Source organism: Solanum lycopersicum, chromosome 7 (genome assembly GCF_036512215.1).
Source record: "Solanum lycopersicum chromosome 7, SLM_r2.1".
Taxonomy (NCBI): domain Eukaryota; kingdom Viridiplantae; phylum Streptophyta; class Magnoliopsida; order Solanales; family Solanaceae; genus Solanum; species Solanum lycopersicum.
In genome coordinates, this window is record NC_090806.1 from 59,008,846 (window position 1) to 59,033,784 (window position 24,939).

At 30.0% G+C, this 24,939-nt stretch overlaps 3 protein-coding genes across 7 annotated transcripts in view; all 3 read right to left on the reverse strand.

Moving 5' to 3' along the window:
* Positions 1-438: 438 nt before the first annotated feature.
* Positions 439-984, reverse strand: LOC104648424 (VQ motif-containing protein 22). Its single transcript, XM_010325649.4, has one exon. The coding sequence runs from the start codon at positions 982-984 to the stop codon at positions 439-441; it is 546 nt and encodes a 181-aa protein (XP_010323951.2).
* An 11,333-nt stretch (positions 985-12,317) lies between these two features.
* LOC101257387 (protein FAR1-RELATED SEQUENCE 2) lies at positions 12,318-16,054 on the reverse strand. 2 transcript variants are annotated; one of them, XM_004243599.5, is made up of 9 exons: positions 15,883-16,054; positions 13,597-15,731; positions 13,463-13,519; positions 13,313-13,381; positions 13,170-13,238; positions 13,000-13,071; positions 12,814-12,876; positions 12,677-12,745; positions 12,318-12,599 (listed from the first exon to the last, which is right to left on the reverse strand). In XM_004243599.5, exons 2-9 carry the CDS (start codon positions 15,619-15,621, stop codon positions 12,558-12,560), a joined length of 2,466 nt encoding a protein of 821 aa, XP_004243647.1. In that variant the 5' UTR covers positions 15,622-15,731; positions 15,883-16,054; the 3' UTR covers positions 12,318-12,557. The 2 variants fall into 2 exon arrangements, with proteins under 2 accessions (XP_004243647.1, XP_010323949.1); XM_010325647.4 differs by having other exon boundaries at positions 12,677-12,751.
* A 5,730-nt stretch (positions 16,055-21,784) lies between these two features.
* LOC101256896 (protein FAR-RED ELONGATED HYPOCOTYL 3) overlaps positions 21,785-24,939 on the reverse strand; it is a 34,951-nt gene continuing 31,796 nt past the window's right edge. For all 4 annotated transcript variants that reach the window (XM_069286980.1, XM_019214821.3, XM_004243598.5 and 1 more), the window contains 2 exons: positions 22,144-22,223; positions 21,785-22,061 (listed from right to left, as the gene is read on the reverse strand). In XM_069286980.1, the coding sequence (XP_069143081.1) occupies positions 22,167-22,223 (57 nt within the window). In that variant the 3' untranslated portion in view covers positions 21,785-22,061; positions 22,144-22,166. The remainder of the gene's footprint in view (positions 22,062-22,143; positions 22,224-24,939) is intronic.

Genomic DNA, 24,939 nt, shown 5'->3' on the forward strand with positions numbered 1-24,939 from the left:
CCTCTCTCCCATTCTTGCTCGCCTGTCTCGTTCGTATAGCATGTAGCTACAAATTATAATTATCAAACTATAGATGTGGAGACTTATTAGGCTATAGTTTCCCCCAATATAATAATTTAGCAGTTATAGCATGCTGAATTTAATATATCCGCATAGACAAAAAGAAAAAGAAAAACCTTTGATTTATCTAATATATTAAAAGAAAATCTCTATTACTCCAAATAACAGTGTTTTGTCAAAAGGAAAGAAATAAAGATATGAAGAAAATTACAAGTGATTAATACAACAAAATTTAAACTTGGACTAATATAAAATGAAGCAACGAGGAAGGATATTGTTGTCGTTGAGGGGCTATGTACAAGTTACTGAGAAAAAAAAATCTCAGCTTTTAATGTAGTGAAAACGACAGAATGACAGAGTCAATTTCTCTTTAATTAATTAGAAGGTGAAATTATTTTCCGATTTGTTGTCATTAGAAGGAGAAGAACTATTATCGTTGAGTCTATGGAGAAAATTACCAGGACGACTCTGAATAGATGGAGATGGTCGAGTAGTAGAACTACCCAATGTACTGAACATGTAAGACAGTGGATTTTGTGGCACTGACTGCGCTTGAAATTGGATATTGTAGGTATTGGGATTCAAAATTTGCTGATTGTTGGGCCCAAAGCCCAAGTAGCCCCCTTGTGATGGTGCAACAGATCCACCAGTAAACTGTTGCACCATCGCACGGAAATTAGTTGTATCCGTGTTTAATACGGTAGTTGGGGTACGCCTAGAAGCCCTTGATCGTCGTCTGATGGGCTTGGAAACACGCCCGTCAGATGGCCCGGTAACGTGTTGGTGTTGGTGTTGGTGGTGATCTGGAGCTCTAACTACGGAAGAGGCTGTGGTGGTGACAATTGTGGCATCGGAGAACATAGTGGTTTGTGGAGATCTTTGGGGTTGATAAAATTGCATCCAATTTGTGGGGTTATTTGGCATGGTTTCACTCATGCCTAAAAAAATAATAAAAAGTAAGGAATGAGAGTTTTTTTTGTTTTTTTGAAAAGCTTAGGTAAAGAAGAAGAAATACCAACATAGGATGATCCATTGAATTTATAATAGTATTAGTAGGTACATAATTTTGGTTGGTCAAAGTACATGACTAGTACATATACACAAAATGCTATAGTAGTTAATGGTAGTATAATCATGACCAAAGGCGGAGCTAAAAATTTGGATATATGTTCAATTAAACTTAATAATTTGTATTTAAATAATTTTTTTGTGTTAAAAATTATATTAAATATATATAATTATGAAATTTGAAACTTAGAGTCTGTTTGGCTCAGCTTAAAAGCTGGTCAAACTGACTTAAAAGCTGATTTTTGACTTATTTAGCTGTTTGCCAATACTCAAAATAACTAATTTTAAGTTAAAAAAAACTTATTTTAAACCAAAAGTTAAAAGTTGGGGTAGGGGTCTTTTTTTTTTTTTGGTTTATAAGCGGTTTTAAGTTGACCACATTTTTACCTTTTTGCCCTAAATATTTTTATACGATCTTCAAATTATTCACATAACTCTAACATCTCTTTCTTCCATTTTTCCCCTTTTCACGTTTGGCATAGCTGCTGAACTTCTTCCTGTTCTTCCAATTTGAAGTGAAGATAAATCTTGAAGTAAGTTTTATCGATTATCTTTTTATTAGCTTTCTTCATTTTCTCTCGATTGATGCCGATAATATGTTGAAAAATCAAAGAACAAAATGATACTTATTGGATGGGGCTTCGTGACATGATTGCTAATGAAATTGGTAGCGTTTGATGTTTGTATTATTTTAGTTTTTCCACTTTTATGTTAGTAAAGTGTTCTCATTCATTTTGATATTTGTATTTGAATCAAACAACTTATTTTTAAAATATGAATTAATATTCCTCTTATAAGTAATTTGTTGATAAAGAAGTATGTGGATGATAGATAATTATTATTACTAATGAATGAAAATAAAATAAATCTTAAATCTTTCAAGTGATCTATTCAAATTATATATTATTAAAATGTAAAATAAGTTGCACATATAACTTATATAAAAATTTATATTCCTCTTATAAATAATTTGTGATAATAACTAAATATGTGAATGATAGACAATTATTATTACCTATGGATGAAACTAAAATAAATCCTAAATCGTTCTTTGATCTATTCAAATTATATATCTTTAAAATCTATAATAAGTTTATATTTCTCTTATAAATAATTTGTGGTGAGAAAGAAATATGTGAATGATGACAAAATATAATTATTTATGGCTGTAAAATATAAATTAATTAACTTTTATTATGTTAACAGCTTTTAAGGGTATTTCAGACATTTTGATTTAAAAAGCTGTTTATCAGCATTTATTTGTCAAACAAATCAACAACTTTTTTTTGTACTTCAGCACTTTTATCCAAACGCATAGCTGCTTATTTTAAAAATAAGTTTCAACACTTTCAAAAGTACCTTTTTAAAGCTGTTTTAATTAAGTCCATCCAAACATGTCCTTAGTTATTATTCGCTCCATTTAAAAAAGAATGATCTATAACTTGATTTAGCATAAATTTAAAAAATAAAGAAAATTTTCTAATTTTAGTCATAAATTAAAATTATAATTAATATGTTGATGAGATGTTTTATAACCTTATAATCTTAAATATGTCACAAAAAATTGAAATTATAATATTATAAAAAAAATATTTTTTTTCTAAAACAAACGAAAAACAAATTCTTCTTTTTGACCAACATAGGGAGAGAAATTTGTAAGTTCATTTAAAAATTTCAATAATTATAAACTTAAAATTCTTACTCTGCCTAATTTCCGCCCCTTAGCGGGTGCTTATGGACACGTGAGTATCACGTGGGTCTGCTGGAAGAGAAAATATGTTTTATTTTTTGTTGAATAATCGTCTTTATGCTTTTTAATTTTCCTATCATGTGAACTAGATATACATTGACAATTCAACCGGGAAAAAACAAATTTATTTAACAAATAGTAATATATTTTTATTATTTTAATGTTAAACTTTGTAACACGTTCTTTAAAATCTTTCAGTTCCGCTTTATCTGTCAAATAATATCTAATTTGATTTTCTTTTTATTTGTTATTTTTAATAAATTAAGAAAGAATAATTTATTTAGTTTTATTATATTTTTAATTTATTAAAATCGAGTTAACGTTTTTGAAAAATAGTAATATGTTTAAGACTTTATCAATTAATAAGGGTAGAGTGATAAATTCATTATACTAATCATTATTTTCTTAATAATTATATTAGAATAAAATTTGGCAAATAGAAAGGACGAAGGAAATATTCTTTAGTTATTACTCCCTCCGTTCAATGATTATTATCCATCATATTATTTTAGGATGTCCAACAATACTTGTTCGCTTTATAAAATCAATGAATAATTATTTTGTATGTAGCTCATAATTTTTTCTTATCATTAATTATATTATTTTTCTATTATATTTATTAGAAAATATATAAAATTAATGGTGGACAACTATTATATAGCAGAGTGAGTAAATACTAATAATGACCCTTTGTTTTAGATTTGGTTGGAAATATGCATGGTTTTGGCTTGAATTGAGGTATTGAAAACTAAATTGAAATTAGTGGTTCAATCCAGAAGAAATTAATTAAAGCTGTAAAAGTCAAAATTATTTTTGGAAGCTAATTAAATTATTCATTAGGAATCATGTCTAGTCAGTAAGGACCAAGATAATAACATTTTGAAAAGGAAAACTCCATTAAGTCTAGAACAATGACATTCAAAAAGTACTATTTCATTTCATTTTTAATTAAAATAATTTTTTTATGAAAAGAAAAATAATTATTTAACTAATATAAAAGTAAAGTCAAATATATACGGTATATATAGTACTCATATATTATTAACAAGAGAAAGATGGAAGATAATTTGGAGGATCACAAAAGCTCAATAAGGATTAAGTTTTAAGAGTGGCTGTTGTTGGAAGTGAAATATTCTAGACATTCAAAGTGATGCATCTAGAAAAGCACATTAAATAAAAAAAAAAGGGTTGAGGCAACTTCCAAGAAACAAGGGCGTCAGCCCAATTCAAAATTATTATTAGAGCAACTTTTACATATAGCAAATATAAAAATTATTATTTGTATGTTATAATTTTCATGATTGTATTTCATAGCAAATTTTATGTTTGCTGTAGAGCTTTTGATTCGTATAATTTGCTACAAACATTTAATTTTATACAATTATTTAGTTTTGTATAAATTCATTTATACATGATAATTGTATAATAAATTTTGAATTTACATAATTATAATTGTATAGGACGGAAATATATGTATTTGTAAATGTATATACACTTTTCTCTTGCTTATACAAATATGAACACAATTTATACATTTTATACCAAACTGTATAAATGACTAATTGTATATCGAAAATGACTAATTATATACTAAATCAAATGACAAAAAAAGAAAATGCTTGCTACAAATTAAAATTAAAATAAATTATAACTATAACATTTAATTTAAATTAATAATAATCTATTTCATATAATTTTTTCTTATTATTATCAATCACTATAATATCTATTATATCCATAATTATAATTTACTATCGTCAGATATTTTCACCATCACTATTAACAATATTACAATGCAATCAATCCTTATAACCCTTCACCGCTAGTATCAACATATCATCAAATACCACATATTAATTCTTCAGCCACTATACTTTCAAAACAGTCAACTATAAACATTAATCAACTTCATTATCATCTCATCGGTTACTCCACCATTTTCTATGAATATAAATGTTCTATTTTTCACATCAAGCAATAATTATATTTTAGTAAATATTTACAATTTTTTTTTAATTATATGTAGTTATTGTTATTTGAACGGTATATGTTTTATGTTACAACTAAATAATTATGTTCATTCACTATTTTAAAAACAAAAACATCTTAATAAATCAAATTTTTTATAATATCTTAATTATTTAGATGTATATTCAAATTCATACATCTGAACGTGTCTTAATCTTAATGAAAACAAATATCATTTAATGGCTAATAGCATGCGAATTCCTACACCAACATTTTAAATCATTTACTTGTATAGATAATGTTTATTTATATCATTCGTCTATGTAATACGGCAATTTTATTTTTTAAATTTATTAATCTTTTCTAATAATAAGAAATTTATCATAGTTTTTTTTTTTTGAGTGGCTAGTAGGTGTTTGGCTATGAGGTTTCATACCATGTAATCGATCGTGAGATGGAATCAACATTTGGACATGTAATTTTATGTTGATTTCATCTCATATTTTATATCATGATATAAAATTGCACAAATCATGATATGAGATTTTTCTAAGTCGGCATTTGGCCATGTAATTTCATCTCATGATATGAAATTAGCATTTTGACATGTAATTTTACGTTGATTTAATCTCGTGATTTCATATCATGAAATGAAATTCTAAAATCTAAAATCACAATTTGAGAATGTCAAATCATGATATAGGATATTTCAAATACAAAAATTGGGTATAATTGTAAAAATATCCACATTTAATTTATATATATTTACTAGTCATTCATTTCACATATAAATAAAATTTATAATTTATATCATTACTTTTTAAATCGATTATGTCTCATATAATAATTATTTTTCCAATATAAATTTATTTTTACTTCAAATCATTTCATAATTTCCATTTAAATTCCACCAAATTCACTATTTTTTTTATCACATTTATTGCTACTTTGTTCAAATCAATGTTTTATATTGAATAGACAAGACTAATCACTATGACAATAATTGCAAAATAATTTCCTTAGTTACTAACCACCTATGTTCAATTTTTGTTAATCGAAGAGAAAAGACATAAAGATACCATCAAAGTTGTTTCGTATTTGTATAAAGACATTTTAACTTTTAAAGTGTCCTATCACCCCACAAAATTATTTAATTTCTTTTTAAATAGACCATTTTGACTCATTCCCTAGTCTATATAATGGTGCGTGTTGCTCAACTTCCTATGATATAATTCAACCCGACCATATTCTTTAAAGAAAAATCATCTTCTCCTTTCCTTTTCTTCTCAGTTTAGCATGCACCTTCAAGAAAACTTCCATTAATTTTTCTTCTTTCGAAATTTTTTATTTAACTATGGAGTTAGGTGACAAGAAAATTTTGAATGTGAAATTGCTTTTAGTTGCAACGTTTTTGGTAGCAAAACTCATATCTGCACTAATTATTCCCAGATCTAAGTAGCGTCCCAAGGGGGATCTGCCTAGATATTGCATCAACTAACACAGAGTTTCTTCCTCCCACCTTCACATTAATTTTCAATGATAAATTCGTTTCAGGTCACCATAAAGAGAGTCATTATTGTCTAGCAAGATAACAACCAGGAGATCAAGTTTCTTCGATAGCGCTTTGTCCTGGCATCATGAAATCGAGTTTATCAGGATTCGGGTTGAAGTTCATTTCGAATATTCCACACATTTGTGCAAGCTCAAAACAAAACTATGAAATCAAAAAATGAGGACAAATAATGATTATTTTGGATTTAAATTTGGGGAAGATGACACAAATTGATTAAATAATTAATAATAAAGAAAAATAATGACACATGACACCTTTAAAATGGTACATGGCAGTAAAAATACTGCATGACGCGCCTCACATTCGTGTTAACAACCCAGACTTGAGAATGGATCAAAATGGTCCATTTACAAAGAAATTAACTAGTTATGTGGGGTGATATGACACTTTAAAAGTTAAGGTGTCTTTATACAAATATGGGACAACTTTGATGGTGTTTTTATGTCTTTTCTCTTAATCGAATTAGGGTTTGATCAATAAATATTGTATGTTTAGTATAGCTTTGTGATAATGTATTATGCGATTTTATAAAAATTTTATCCATTTGATAAGATTATATAAATAATTGTGACAAATTTGATAGTCTTACAAACTTACATGATTTTTATGTTTATGAGAAAACATTCATAAAAATTTCAATAACCTACCGAAACAAAACTTTCAACTTCTATTCATTTTTTCTTATAATGATTTGAACCCATAATTTCATATCACATGATCAAACGAGCATTTAAAAATTAAGATTAGTAAAGTAGGAGTTAAAATTTATAATCCCACTGCCCATAATTGATTGTCTACTTGAATTGTACATTTATTAAGAAAATAATTATTGACATAGTAAATTTACTATTTTACCCCTATTAATTATGAGGTGAGTGAATTAAGACTTGAAGTTTTTAAAAAGTCTTATCTTTTTCAAAGTAATTAGTTGAGAATATAACAATTAAATTTTTTTTTTATCTTTTTTTAATTTGTCAAAATAATCGAGTAAAGAGAAGTTAATTCTCTAAGTGGTCACCAAGTTAAGAGATTGCCTTGAAATATCATTCATGTTTCATTTAGAACCAAAATATCACTTAACTATCAATATTTTCCTTCAAATATACTTGACACTTCAAAAGACTCACTCTCTCCTAGTTGACATGACATGTCATTAAACTCTTTTTTTAGTAATAGACCAATTTAATTCATTAAAATCATTTAACTAAAATAATGATCATATTTTTTAAAAAATAATAAATTAGTTTATTTAGAATAAATTTTATACTTAAGAATTTATTTTATCATAATTAAACTTTTATTTTTTTATGTTATGAAGAATAGGTTTTTAAAACGTATTATAATATCATCAATTTTGATTATTCATAAACACATGCATTCAGAAAAATATTGATATATACAAATCAATTAATCATAACTTGTACGATGAATCAATAATATTAAAGGTTAATTACCAATTACGATAATATAAATTGTGTATTTTGAAATTCATGCTTACAATATATTTTTTTTGAAAAAATAAAAAGTGAATAATATTATATTTTTTATCTATAAAGAAAAAAAAATCTAAATACCTCAAAAGTCTCCTTCTATTCTAGTGATATGTCATGTCATCAAATCATCATTTTAATAATAATAGACCTATTTAATTCATCAAATTTATGTCTCTATAAAATAAATATATAAATTACATCATCCTTCGGGGTGGCCCAGTGGTTTGAGCTTGTGACTTTTATGTTGGAGGTCTCAAGTTCGAAACAGTGAAAGCAAGGGGTTTGCCTCCTGGTTTGAGCTTGTCGCACCAGGGTTGCCTAATGTAGGTTATCTCTCCTATGTGGTTTGCGAGCTATTGCATAGTGCGAACTTTTACCCTGTGTGAACCCAAAAAGGACAGCGGTTACAGGTTTTTCTTGTCGTCAAAAAATATTTATATATAAATTACATCAAAATTTATGAAGATTATAAAAAAATCTAATTCCTTTATTTATTTTTAACAAAATTCAATGAAAACACTCTATTTGCAATTATTACCTGATAATTTTTAAAATTCTTAAGTTAACCATTTGAAAATTTAAAGCGGTTTCTTATAAAAATATTCAAATAAATTTGTAAAGTCGACAAAAGAAGTTGGTAAGAAAGAGAAAATTATTATTTAACATTTTTTAATTTTATTTTTGTTTTTATTGTCTTATTGTATATTATATTATATTATATTTTAACTTCTCATACAATTAGACACCAATATATATTCGTATCTCATCCCAAATTTATAAAATACAAGTAATAAATAATTGAATTGCCTATCCTATACATATTATATAAGATTAATATACTAATAAATAAAGATCAAAAATTTATTTTCTAATAAGAACATTATAAAAAAGACATTGTAAGCATATATCACTACAAAAAACTGTGAATTACATGAGATTTTCCTGGGGGTTAGTATGAAAAACTTATTTTTCATACTAATTCTCAGGAAAATTCCCATGTAATTTACAATTTTTTGTACTGTATGAATTTCAAAGTACCTAATTAATTATTTTTAAATAATCATCTGACCTTAAATATTATTAATTCATAATATAATATATGATTAATTGATGTAAATTGACATTGATAAGTGATTTGTTTATTAATATTTTTTTCAAATATGTGTTTATAATTATTTAAAATTGATTACATTATGGTAAATTTTAAATAAACTATTCTTCATAGCATTAAAAAAAGAAGTAAAAAAATTAATTATGATAAAAGATTCTTAAGTATGAAAATTTCTTCTTAATAAACTAATATATATATATATATATATATATATATATATATATATATATATATATAAAATGATAAGATCATTATTTTAGTTAAATGAGTTTGATAAATTAAAAAAATTTATCATCTAAAAAAATATTCTAATGACATGACATGTTAACTAGAAGAAAGTAATACTCTTAAAATATCGAATATATATGGAGAAAAATAATAATACTTAAATAATATTTTAATACTAAATAAAATATAAATAATATTTTAAGATAAATCTCTACGCGCAAGAAGTGGGTGGTAGGTAGGTATCTACTGACCAGGACTTCAATTAAGTTGGTTGTCTCCCCACTTAAGTTTCTCCTGCTTAATTTGCTCTTCAATATTTTTTTTCCCTTCCGCGAAACCTAAAACTTAGCTATATACATATCATTTTCATGCTTTAAATAACATTTGACTAGTATTCACTTTTATATATAATTTATTTATAATATAGATATAGAAATAAATAATTAGCTTTTCATATTTTACTTTTATTATTGATTATCTATCCCTTAATTATTTTTCAAGATTAGTAAATTATACTATATTAGATCTTAAAATTTAAAAAGTATCATATAAATTGAGTCAGAGAAAATATTATATTTACTCAACCATTTTTTCTTTTCAGAATTTGAAATTGATAAACTCAAAATGTTAATTCCGCATTAATTGTGACCTAATGATGTTCTATAGCCAATGTCTCCATTCCAATGACAAATTAAAAGTATGAATAACGCATAATAGTCAATGTTATAGTACATCCTACACATCGTCATGGATTACGATCCTAGGTTGAATAATTATATAGCCATTAAAGTCATGACTAATTATTCCATGAAAACAACATTTATTCTTTTAACTTCTTTGACCTGAATTTTGGAGTGGATGGAGTTACTTCTCCAAAGTTAGAAGTGATTATCATTTAATTACTTATAATTGAATGGACTAATAATTAATTGTCTTGATTGTTTGAATTGTCAAGTGATAATTGGTCATCAAAGCCATCTACTTTTTAATATATTTGACATATGTTTAGTTTCAATAAAATCATAGCCCGTTTGATTTATCATGAGATAGATAAGGTATCTTAATGGATTGAGATATATCTTATTTAAAAAGAAAATTAAGACTAAGCTAGATAAAATAATCTTGTGTTTTATTCAAAATTAATGATTGTTGTTTATTTAACTAATGAAACAACCCACTAGTATTTGAATTGGGAATGTGAACACTGTTCGAACTTTATCATGTAGTGGAGCCGTTTATTAGAATTAGAAAATGTTATAAATTCACTTTACTGCAAACTCTTTATTAGCCAACTTTATAATATAATGTGCATCGTGGAAGGTTTGTAACAAGTAGTGAAGCAACAAAGATCACATTTAGACCCACGTGAGTTTGAATTTTGAAACACTAAAGATTTTTTATCCCTTTCCCTTCCTTGTGTATTCATAGTCATGAAATCCATGACTTTTGGAAACACAAATTTCATGGCTATTATCTTTTGATTTCTCAATCGTAGAGCCCATCACTCTATTATTGAATTGTCAAAATATAAAAAAATCACAAACACAACCATATAAGCTTCATGATATTTTTCATTGACAATACAGGGTCATAGCTAGGTAAAATTTTGATTCTATCAGTATTTATTAACGTAATTCATTCGTGAAAATTTTAACTCCACTCTTACTTATTGACGTTGCAAGTCCAACATGGCCTAATGGACAAAAAACACATGTTATGGAAATGATCTTTTAATCTTTGGTAGATAGTTTTGTCTTTGGCTATGAAACTTGAAACATGCATTTGAAGAAAAGATTTTGAAAACAATAAATCATGACACCACGTCAATACTAGGAAGGTGCATCTTTAATTTTTTTTTTTTTTACTCGTTACTAAACCAGGGGCGGAATCAACGGATTCAACAAAACTTATCCAACTTTGAATCAAATTTTATATACGTTGAGAAATATTAAATTTGTATTAAAAATAATTGGAATCCAATTGCTAGAACTTGAAATCTTTGTTATCTTTAAAAATTTATATCTTCAATTCGTTCTATTACTAAAATATGTTCAGTCTCTGCAACAAAAGAGATATTAATTAACAATAAAATTCTTTTCCGCGACAATATTTGTTGACACAAAGAAATTTAACTGTTAAGATGAATCACACTAGTCATTAGTAATGTTAGTTATAAATACACCTTTATATTATTACCGCAAATTTCTTTATTTTTTTTACATTGAATTCTCTTATTAATTACTAATATCTTCTCCCTTTTCCTTAAATAAAGAGTAGTACTAAATTTCGCCTCTTCTATAAACCTATTGAATTAATTAATGAGGATAAATTTGAAAATTTAAACTAACCCACATTTGGCATCGCTCCTATATTGCACGAGAAACAGACGTATAATTATACGCCATTATAGGAAAACTGGAAAGTCAACAAATACTACTGGCAAAAGGGTAGAAAGTGGTATAATATATATATATGAAATTATCATATGATATTGAAATTTTAGTATTGCAATTTTGATATGATATATGGTATATATTTTTGACTTTTAGTGTATCGATTTGATTTTTAAAAATAACATACCAAAATATCAAATATCATATCGAAGTATGCAAGTACACAAATAACATTTATATATAATGGTATTAAAATATGATAACCTTTGTAAATTTTGACTACTCTAAAATGTATTTAGATGAAATTGATTAACCAAAAGAGTTGTTTGTATTTTTTTTGAATATATTTTTCTACACGTGTAATATTTTAGTATCATACAATTGAGACTCTTTTCTGAATTATCAAAGTCACAATACCCTATTATACAAGACAAAGTTTTCAATCAGATCTGTCAACAGCTTTTATGCTTGCTGAGTACAGATGATAACATGAGTAAACCTCAATAATGGATGTCGCAGGGATCGACGAGAAAGTATGAAGGTGGGTGAAAGAACGGAGGAAATTTTGAGAAACTGTGACAGATATAGAAACCAATGACTCAAAGCAATCAACCCATGTATGATTCTAGAATCGAACCCATAGTACTCGCACACACGAGGGCAGAAGACAGAATTCTCTTTATCAACAATCAAACATTTCTTCTAATATAACAGGATTACATGTTGCTTCCAGATATAAAAGAAATATTGAAGCCCTATTGATATTCATGTACTGATCTTCAGTAGTGTACATTAATCTCCTTCTATGTTAAACATGCTTAAGCATAGAAAAAGTAATCTTAGTTTCCTCCTATTCAGCTAACTTTCTAAGGCGATATATTAAGCACTGTTTCCAATCCAGCTAAGAGAAACACTAATACTGCAAATGTTTTCCTGTGACACTGGTAGAATTGTCCTACAGTAGGGAGCGAGAGTGAAATTTGAACTCACATTAAACAAGAAATAACAAAACATTGAGTGAACGAAACGTACCATATCAGATGAATTTTCCTGAATGTTGAAAGAAGGAAGCACCAGTGGTGCTCTGACACTAAGCTGTCCCTGCAACTGCAATTCACTATGTGATTTAATTCAACAAAAATACGAGATTTAGGTCTTTGTGTTCATACCAGTCCTTGAATACTTTGAGGAGAGTAATGACCACTGTGGGCTGATATATAATTCAAGTTTCCCTGTGTGAGAGAGGAGGTAAAACGGAACATAATTGGATGAAGCCATTCGTACTTGTAAAAGGTCAAACCAAAAATTTAGTCCGGCTTCTCATTATCAAGTTCCTAATAGAATAGTTGCCTTACCAGAACACTCTGTGAGGCTTGATGATTGCTGCAATACCTATCTTGTAACATAGAAAATGAACTCAACTTGCCCTGAAAAAATACCAAATCATTGAACGAGTTCTGTTGAGCAAAAAAAATAACTATGTGCAATTGTTTCAAAGCTTGAACTCTAAAAGAGGATGCAGCACCAGTCCATGAACGCTCTGATGAGGCGGAGCATAGTATCCCGCAATAGTTGCCATTCTGGAGCTTAGATCCTGCAGTCATACAAAGAAGGGTCAAAAGATCTTAATCGCAAGTAAATTATGGTCTAGCAAGGGATAGCTCATACCATTCCTTGTACGTGCCTCTGAGCTAGGAAAGCATCTTCATGAGTTGGAAGTTTTGAGTTTGATTGATCCTACAAAAGAATGAAACAGAATGAATAAATGTAACTGGGCGTACGACGCATGTGCAAAAGATTATAAGCCAAAAGATATACCATCTGCAGGCTGCTATCTTGGATCCTGGTAGATAGTACTTCAACGTCAGATTGAACCTACAGTACTTCGACTATTAAAAAGTCTCTTTTGGAACTATTGTTGAATCTGCTGAAATCATAAGAGCTTAAACTACCTTGTGCATCTTCTGTACTTTCTTTCTCTTTGATGACTTTGCCATGTTACCACCTTGAATCTCTTCATTAAAGTTAGGATCGCATTGAGAAAATGAAATGTTAGAGACCAATGCACTCTTCACAGAGTTGTTTGCATTGACACAGTCATGCAATGCAGCTTGGAGTGTGTTTACAGCTAATTCATAGGTTTCCCAGGATAATGATCCAATTTCGCCAAATTTGGCAGCAAGTTTGCAAAGATCATTGAGACGTTGGATCCTGTGATGAGGGTTGCTTGGAATCCCACATGCTCTCCCTTTAGTTTTTGCTTCTCGTGTCCACCGCTCTAATTTATACAAAGCGGGAATATTGGGGACACCAGATACTTGAAGAACTGTAATTGCATGTCTACAAAGAATACCTGCATACTCAAAGAAATGGCATGAACAGACGATGCAAGATTCTCTTGCACACCAGGATACCATAAAACTCTGGTGTTTTTCACGGTCATTAACCCTATACAACTTTTCTGTTCCCTCTTCACCTTCATTCAGAATAGTGCAAGCAGCAACTCCAAAAACCTCAGCTTGAAATTTCATGAATACTGCGTTTGTATACACAGTGGACATTTGTTTCTCATAAGGGGAGAGAGTTTTTATGGTAGGTAGTCTATGGCGCGTTTCAATATCAGCTTTTGCTTCCTCTTCATACATCTCATGCACGAATAGTTTGTATTGATCAATGAACTCTTTGAATGTAGTCTCAGAGGAAATGTACCTTTCAAAAAAGGAGGATACACTTTCAGACCGCTCAAATGTAGAGAGTCCAGCTAAGAAAGTATTTCTCATGTACACTGGAACCCATTTTGTTCGATTTTCAAACAATGAGCGGATCAAGTCATCATCCCTCAGTTTGAATGAATCGACCATTTTCCACCATCTTTTTTCAAATTCTTCTTCTTTAAGTAGAAACCACATGCATTTCTTCAACTTCTTTACAAAAGCTTCAGGCTTAGTTATCTTATCAACAAGATTTTGAGAAACTTTTCTCATTACATTCCACAAACAAAAGCAATGTTGTGCCTTAGGGAAGACCTCCTCTGCTGCTTCTTTCAGGGAAATTTCATCATCAGTAATAACAACTCTAGGACTCTGGCCACCCACAGCTCTAAGCCAAGTGCTCATTAACCAATTAAATGTTGATGATGATTCGTCCCCAACTAAGGCACATCCAAGCAACAAAAATTGGAAATGATGATTGACCCCTACGATGGGTAAAAATGGGACTTTATACTTGTTTCTGATGTAATAAGTGTCCAAATAAATTACATCACAAAAATGGACATAATCATTTCTACCTTTTGCATCAATCCAAAATACATTTCTCATACGTTTTTCTTTGTCAAAGTCTATAGCATAGTAAGAATTAGGTCTCTCAGCTTGCATAAGTGCTAAAGTATCAAGCAGCAGTTCTACATCCCCCTCATCCAACGCTAGCTGCAGTCCTTTTTTCTGGTAAACAACACCGGCTGATTTCTTGCTCCTACCCTTGACAGAGTAATAAAAGTCATCCTGGCAAATTTCATGATTATGCTCCTTCATGAAACTATGTATAAACCATTTCCCATCTTGCTTTCTCTTCAAATGAATACTGGCCTTGCAATCAGTCTTGGGACATGATCGGGAACTGCCAGACTCACGCTTGGTCCCAAATCTAGAACAAGCAATCTTCACATCAATAAATTTGCCTGACTTCTTTGACCTGCGACTAGCCTTTATCGTGATGCCAAATCCCACTGACCTCGCATATTCCCTGTAGTAAGCATAGGCAGCCTCCTTTGTATCGAATTCTATACCCTTTTCTGGCTCACCATTTTCTATTCCGTTGTCTATAATATCAACATCAACAATATCCATACCTATCCCATTCCCATCAACATTCTCTTTCCCGACATGACTTGGAATTGAATCATCAATAGCATTTGTATCCACATACAAATCTAACCTTTTATCCTGCCCCGAAGACAATCGAAGATCAATTTCCATAACTTAAACCCTACCAATGCACATTTTATGAATCACTTCAACAAACAACTACAGGATTCTGCCCATCAGTAGTAATCTTCTAATCTAGTTCAGTTTCATAACTTAAATGTCTGAAAAAGTAAAGGGAAGATCAATAACAAGAAAATTAGTACAAAAATCAAAAGAGCTAAATAAACAACAGCAAATCCAATTAAATCCCAATAAAAAATTGAAAAAAAATAATTCAGTTTCTAATTATGAGTTATTAGATAGAAATAGTACCTGGGTATTTGCCAAATTAGGGATACTTCAAAGCAAACTGAAATTAAAGTTCATATGAACCCTAGGGCCAACAATGGGAGGAGAAGACACAGTACGCACTGTTTTTTATCTTTTATGTTCAATTCAAAAAAAAAAAAATCATAAAATTTAAAAATATTTTAATACTCTATCCGTTTAAAAAAGAATATATGGATTTACTTTTTAGTTTATTTAAAAAAGAATGATTCATTTCTTTTTTAATTTGTTTAAAAAGGAGTGACTCATTTCTTTTTTTGACAATCCTTTTAACTTTAACTTTCCATGTGACATGTTTAAAACGATAAGATTAAAGGAAATTTTATTACATTTGACATAACTTTAATTTATAACCGCAAAATTAAAAATTTTCTTTCTTTTTTTAAACTCCGTTCCAAGTCAAACAAATTATCCTTTTTAAAACGGAAAAAATATATTTTACTCATATACATTCAAAAGTGTTGTTATTTATTCTTTGTTAATTTTTTTATATCAACTTAAAATCAAATAAACAAATTAAAATAGACAGAATACCCTTTAGTCCATATTTAAGTTAATTGTCAGAATACCTTTAAAAAGTCTCAACATTTTTCTTACATTTTTAATAATATATTTATTTTAAGCTATGAAAAATATAAATAATTCACTCGTATTAATAGAGAGAGTAATAAATAACATGCATATTTTATCATGATATGTATTTATAGTTTCAATGGTCTTAAAAATGATTGGAGAATGAGAAGTTAATTTGAGTTAAGGATAAAATAGAAAAATGTTATAAACATTGTTACAGTGAATGTTTAATTATGTAGATTAGGATATGATTAGAAATCTTACTCGGGGGTTAAATTGGGTTTTCCCTATAAATAAATGTTCACTGTAAATAAGATTTGTGAAAGATTGATGAATCCTGAATATACTTCAAGATAAATAAGAAAGTTTTTTCTCTTCTCACTACTTTATTCTTCTTCTAAATTTATATAGTTTCATAACACGTTATTATCACGATTGTTCTATTCAAAGAATTAGAATGAAAGACGGAAAAAGTGCAATAGAGATCTTGTATTATGCAAGAAGGTTCCAATAAGGTTCCTATATCTTCAAAGGTATGATTTATCTTTACTTTATAATTATTTATGTGACAAATCTGGAGGTGTCATTTGGAGTAAGTCTTTAAAGAGATTGTCGACTTTTTATACGTTTAATTTTGACCTATTGAAAAGAGAATTTCTTAATTTATTTTAATAATTAAATAAACACAATTTAGTGAGAGATATGTTTTCAATCTTTATATGAGGTATGTGATCTATTGAGTAATATCTATTAACTACTAATGTTGATTATAAGAAATTAATAATCTCAATTTTGTGTGTAATTATAATATATGATCATATTAATGATTTTTCAAAAGTGATAAAATTGCAATTTTTTTGAACGCTTGAGGTTGAGCCTCATTGTGGATAAGACGATAATAAATTTTATCACATCAAAAGAATAAGACGATGGATTTACGTTCAATCGTAACAAGAGGGTAATACATTGGGTAAAAGTCCTGGTGCACCATGATGGGAAGAAATTAGGTTCAAGTTCATCGATTTGTGATCTAAGACATTTTATATGGATAAGATATTGAATTTGAGTCTAAGCACCATATTGATGATATAATAATGACTAAAAAAACTAATATATTTTTGACAAGAAGTCATGAAATTTATCATTTTCTCCATTACTAAAGTGAAAGTGGTAGTAGTGTTGCATAATATGTCTGAAATAAGACAAGTGATTGAATAATGCACATAAATATAGAATGAGATACTAAAGTTATCATAGTTTGATATGCTCACATGTTTGTGTTTCATTCATAAAAAAGATTGTGACCTTTGGTCAATGATGTAATATCACCAAGAATGTCTCTAAGAAGGCATGTATTATAGAAAAGTTTCATACTTTATTTTCAGGTTCTTATTGAACAAGAATTAGTGCAATTCAGACACATTCTATGATCAATAAGAAGTTTACTAAATCCAATAGTTTCTTAATTTGACATGATTGTCTTGGACATTAGTCTATAATGTTTAGATGAATTATGAAAAATTAAAATAGACATTCATGAAAGAACCTAAAAATTCTTTTAAATGGTGTATTTTCTTGTACGACTTGTTAGCAAGGCAAGTTAATTGTGAGACCATCATAAATGAAAGTTGAGATCGAATCTCCTGCGTTCTAGGAACGTATGTTGACACCCAATTTTGACCTAACATTTTCAAAATTCGTAATTTTTAAGTTTATTTATTTGATAGTTCAATATATATATATTTTTAATAATTTAAATAAGTCTATTGATAACTATCCTTATTTGTCAAAATGTAGAATTTTTTATCAGTTAATCTTAATTACATTTTTTCCATAGCCGATTGAATACATTCAAATATTTATTTTTATTTTTATTTTTATTAGATTATTATTTTTGCTAAATTCATGTGATTAGTCACGTTTATTATATGTATGTATGTGTGTGTGTATATATATATATATATATATATATATATATATATATATATATATAGGCCCCCAAATGTGTGGACTTGAAATTGTGACCCAAAATTATTGATTAATCTCCGTATGTAAAATTCACCTGTAATATTTAAATAATATTTTAGATTGCGTAAAATATAAAAACAAATATAACGAATAAAAAAATACATATATATTTTAGCAGAAATCCGATCCAGTCGAGGTTACGCCGCTCGTGACGGCCCGTCGTGCCTGCGACGATCCGGCCTGCAGGGTCGTCACAGAGTTCAGAGAGTCGAATTCATTAAAGAGGTCTGTGACAGTCCGTCGTGCCTACGACGGTCCTTGCTGCAATTTCGTCGCGAAGATCAGAGAGTTGATCCCATAACTCATAGGAAAATTACACAAGTGTGGAACGACGGAGTCCGTGACGCTCCGTCATGATCATGACGGTCCGTCGAGTGATCCGTCGACCCAATCAATTTTTATCACAATGATTCTACTGCTCGAAACGACTAAACAGGTCGTTACAGTTATTCGCATCAGGTGTTTGGATAACTTCTTCTCACTATTTTTTCTAAGTGTTTAGGGTGTAATTGCTGGAGTTCCTTTTTGAGAATATAATTATTATTATTTTATTTAGTTGGGTTTTGTTTGTTATTATTATTTGTTTGCTTCTACTTCATTTACCTACATCTTTTATTTGTTTGCTTAATCCGTTTTATATTGTTCTAATTTTAAATGTTTTGTTTAAGTTGATTTTGGTGACTTGTTCATTATGACCTCTCAAGCATTGTTAAAATTAATTTGTTTTGGATTGCTTTATTCTATTGGAAAATAGGAAAAGTTAAATGACCAATGAAATAATTCTCCGTCGGTTTTGGAGGTCTTTCCATTTTAAAAAACGGAAATTTAATTTAAGTTTATATATTTATTTGATTAAAATTGCCCAATGAAGAAACTCTCCGTCGATTTTGGAGGCCTTCCCATTTTAAAAGATGGAGATTTTATTTAAGTTTATATATTTTATTTGATTAAAATTGGCCAATGAAAAAAAATTCCGTTGATTTTTGGAGGTCTCCACATTTTAAAAGACGAAAATTTAATTTAAATATATATTTTATTTGTTTAAAATGGCCGATGAAGAAATTATCGTCGATTTCCAAGGTCTTCCATGTGAATAAGACGAGTTTTTATTTTTAAATATTATTTGAGTTATTCATTTTTATTTTTATTTATCTAGTACTAATTCTTTTACTAAGTGTCTTTACTGGTACATCGAGTTGCCTTCCATCGAAGCTATTTGAATAAAATTTGAATTGTAATTTTATTTATTATTCTGTATATAATTAGCGATAGGCAAACTTAGGCCGTTTCTTATTATTGTTTATTTTATTATTTGTGTTTATTGCATGTCTATTTTATTTGTTTATAGTTTTATTTCCTCAATTTTAAAAAAACGAATTCAGTTGGGACCTACATTTGTGGATTTCGAAGGGTGCCTAATACCTTCATTCGTGATCACTTGAACCCCTTACCTATAACTAATGGTTTCGTAGATTACTTTAGTTGGTTTCCTAGTTTTCCTAAAATTAGGTGGCCACTCCTTTAAAATTCATTTATTTTTTGAATTCTTTTTAAATCGACTTAATTGATTATTTTTTGAGTCACCATGACGTTTCGCCCTATTTGAATAGAGTAAGGATGTAAACAACGTATACATATATTTGTGGACCTATTCATCCACCTAATGGATTGTTTAGATACTTAGTGGTCCTAATAGATATTTCTTCTAGATGGTCTCATGTGTGCATATTGTTATATCGCAACTTGATGTTTCCAAAAGTATTGACATAAATAATACGATTACAGATACATTTTTCTGATAATCAAAATTTTCTCTCATTTACATTCCTATTCCTTATCATACATACCTCTCTTTCTCATATATATTCATATTCCTTTTCGAATACATTCCTCCCCTTAAGTAATATATCATTTGCAATATATCAAATAAAAAAAAATATCCAAAAGCAATAGAAAGTCTAAAACTTTTATAATTGAAAAAAATTTCAAAATACGATGTAATTTACTTTATACTATAGTACATAATCATATTTACCTGAATGTCTTTCTTATTCACTTTCTTATTCTTTTATAATAGCAAGTATTAAACATCCTGGTTACTGATTTAATACAAGTCATGTGCCTTTTTCAGTTATTTGTAACTTCAAGTGGAACAGTTAGTAACCAATTATTTATATATTCCATTCGCATTTAACATTTTTCTTTTACTGCCCATTGTTTGGCAAAATCTAAGAGATGAATAACTTTATATGTTGTTCTTTTGTTTGGTACGAAAGAATATAATTTTCACTGAACGGAGCAAAAACTAAGAGATAAACACTTTACATATGTTTCTTTTGTTTGGTGTGAAAGAAAATATTTTTCAGTAAAAATGTATTTTTAGAAAATATTTTCTTAACAAGTTAGTAGCTTTCAACTTATTTTGATATTTGGTTAGGAAATAGAAAGTATTATCCCAACATCATTTAGATATACTTTGGACAAATACTATGACACTGAATTAAACTCAACGCTGTTGCGGTCCGTAAAAGTGACTTCAATAAAAGGTTGTGCAACTGCCATTAAAGATATTGCTCTACAACTCCTTAGAAGATGGGGTGTTGAAGAAGATCCATCACAAGACTAGACTTTAAGACCTTGACCAAACATGAAACTCTTGACCGAGACCTACGGTTTGAATCCAACTTCAACCATACTTCCAAACCTGACCCCAAGACCCACCAAATTTCAACCGACTTTCAATCCCGACTCAAGACTCAACTCACAACCTCGACACTCACCCAAGTTTCGACCCTAACCCAAATCTAGATTAAGAATTGAATAGGTGACTAATCAGGTTGAAAGAGAGTTTTGAAAAATATTTTTCATATAATAAGTCTACTTAAAATACATTTTTCTTTCCACTAAAACGCACTCACTATGAAAAGGATAACTTATTTTGTTACAACAAGACACCAAAAAGAAGAAAAAGTAACATATTACAAAAAAAAATGCATATATCACCATTGGGTTGGAATAAAACATGCTTCAGAGCAGTAATAATTTTACTTCATCCAGCTTCTGTCCATTTTTTACTCAACAGCTGCCCCCATAGCTGGACTCCAAGAGCTCTATTTGTCTTCACCTCAATAATCTCTTTCACCCAGCAATTAATAAAATAGCATTTACACATGAAATTAACTGAGAGCTGTCTATACTTACCCTCTCTAAATACCAAAATGCAAAGAAAAGAGATAGAAACACTTATTTATCAACAAATGGGAAGAAAAAAAAGGCACTGCCTACATTTACAACTCATTCGCTTTCACTTGAAGAAAAGTGTACATATATCTTCACACCAATAATCTTTACTTGCTGTAACCAATACATCTCACAACAGCCTTAACAGGGTGAGATTAACCTAAAGAGTTTGTTTATCAAAGAACAAAGGTACAAAAAATAAAAGCACTGCCTACATTGAAGATCCCCTTTTATTTTACAAACAAATACTACAACATTCTTCCTGTTGGTTGTACTTCCATAAACAGCCTGTAATGAAAGTTGAAATGTGCAGCCCCTCTTTCCTGGTAACAGAAGAACCTCATTATTCAATAGGTTCAACTTTAACACATCTTTAATATCAACTAGCAGTGGAAAAACATGTACCTATTTAATGACAAAGGTGATCCTCAAGGATGTCTAGATGCATCGTCGTGCAATTGAGAAGATCTTACAGTGGGTTCATCCTGTCAACATTAAGGAAAGCCATATGAGTCCCGCAGAATTTAGTGGTACTGCACTTAGCTAGACTAATTTTCCCATGTGGAACTGGAGTTCCTGCTTGCAACATTGCTATACTATTTTTAGCAATATGAACTACCATTGCTTATTTTGCATGTTTACTACATAATATGCTGTACAACAACTGCAGTTCGCCATTTTAATTACTTTAACATTCACCTAGGCTTCCCCCCAAAAATGAGCAAGGAAAGAAAGCAAGTTAGTATATGCAAAATTCAGTAACGTTTTGGCTTGTCAGATTTCCCAGTTTCTGGCTTTCTACATAACATAGTATTAACAAAAACACTTCAAAAGCAGCACATGCATGTGTTCCAAAGCAAAGAACTGAATTCCATAACCTGACTTCCCAGTCAGTTTAACACGGAATACCAAAGGCTCCCTTATCCTTTTAGATGGTTAGATGTAACCTTGCTATTCCCCTGTGACACACACTAAGGAAGCACCTCAATCTATAAACTCTGCATCGTGTTTCTGGGCCTAAAGTTTATGAAGCTCCATGGTTTAACCTATATCAAGCAATTGTTGTCAAAACTACAGGCATCATTAACAACAACAATTTGGGAAGACTTCTTATTTATCAAAAATGGCTCAATACACCACTTTTGATAAAAATAAAATAAAATAAAAATGGCTCATACAAATTTAACAAAAAAACTGCAACAGAAACCACTTTTTATGACCTCTAAATCATATATTCAGGAATCTTAGTTGTGGTCTCCAACTCTCCATATTGACATTAACCCTCCATCATAGACAACAACTAATATTATTAAATTTGTGAAAATCCATGTCTCCAACAGATCCTGGTTCCTTTCTGTTCACAGTTCTTTACACTAGTGTTGCAGTGAAGGATTATAGCCTCCTTTTTGTACCCTGTTCTTTCTTGATGTTAATTACGATGATGTTGAATCATTTGTCCATCAATTTTGATAAAGTATGGAGCGTCATAGACCGTCTTTATCTGTCCGCTGGCTATCCTTTATGTTAGAACACTGACATTGTATGTCCATCAATTTTGTTTCAGCAATCTGCATGACCTTATGGCTAAATTACACTTTGATGATATAGAACGAATCAAAGTCTTAATAAAGAATAGCCTAAATACCTGGTCAACATCCTGCAAAGTGTTCAAACTATGATGACCAGAGAACTTCGTAGACGTTTCTCAAAAAGAGGTTCAATATCATAATACCAGATCAACTTCAACAATATTTTCCACCATTAAAACCTAGTTGATAACCTAAGACAAGCTAACATACTAACTTCATGAACCTTTTCTAACAAGACCAAAACTAAGCCCATGTACCCATATTAACTTGGAAAATGCAACAAATTTGCAAGCTACCATCTCTGAACTTGTAAAAGGATTTGTCACCAACCTAGTCTCTTACTGGCATCCATGTGGCACTATAACTAAACTACCCTCCTTATTAGAGGCTAAGCTCAGCCTCATGAAAGGTAGCTTGACTCAAGCAAGCTCAATGCTTAGACAATGGGTCAAGTCCAGCGGGATTGTGGGAAGTGAAGTTCAGTGGTTCTGGTACTTGACTAGGCCAAACAACACTTAGGACACAAAGGCAAGACAAGTGAGAACCTTGAGAACTGAGGAAGATATCCCTTTTATTTATTACGCAATTACATACGCACTTACAAGGTTTACAAGAAAAACCAGACACAAGAATGGAAGACCAGGACACTAGAAGGGAGGTGTGTAGTTGCTTTGGTTTGTGTTGCTGGGTGCTCGTGGCTATTATGAGGAGTCTCCTCCTATCTATCGGCTTCCTAGGAGAATTAAAGAAGTCTCAAAGTCGGTGGGGAAAACTCCCTAAGTCGGTACCCACTTGGGCAGCCCCTAACGCCCAAAACTACATCTCCCTAGGTGCTTCTAGAATGTTCCGCAAGCCTCCCTTGTGTTGTATTTTGTCCTCCAGCCCTCTTAGCCGACTCAAACTTTCTCCTAGGCCTCTCTGAGTCACCATGATGCATTAGTTATATCTCGTCTCCAGGAAACTCCATCCCTCACTAGAATTCTCTTGCATGTGCTAGAATCTTTCAAGAACTCCTTTGAGCTCCATTGTCTCTAGCATTCTCGGAACTTCTCTAGTCATTCCTCCACTTGCATCCATGTGATCTCATGATACTCCAAGACCTTTTAACATAACAAGATCCTCGAGCGTAAGTGCTACGCAAAAATGTGCATGTCTCATCATGCTCAAATGTCGACCTTGAAATGGGTCTTGCCATCCTTGCAAGTCATGCCCCCTCCCCCGAGCTGTTGCATTACCGGTGGACATCTTGCCTCACGTATATCCTTGACCTTGTCTAACACTATGCCATGTTGATGTTGTGAGCTTGCTTGTGCACCATGCTTCTTCTATGTGCTTCATCATACTGTCTTCGCGTGACGTACTTCATGTGGCTCCCTTACTTTGTGCATGATATTTCTTGATGTTTTACGTCGCTTAGCCATACTATTTGTCATTTCATGGCATGTGTGAAATTTGACTGTTAATGCAGGCATGAAACTCCCCCATCTAATATTTTGTCGTCTTAAGAACAAGTACCTCTGTTGTCTATGACCTCCATGGACAAGGGTCCTCACTGTAGTCATCTTACTTGTTTGGCTCCAAAAGTCTTATTTCTCCAAGTCGTTATATCCTC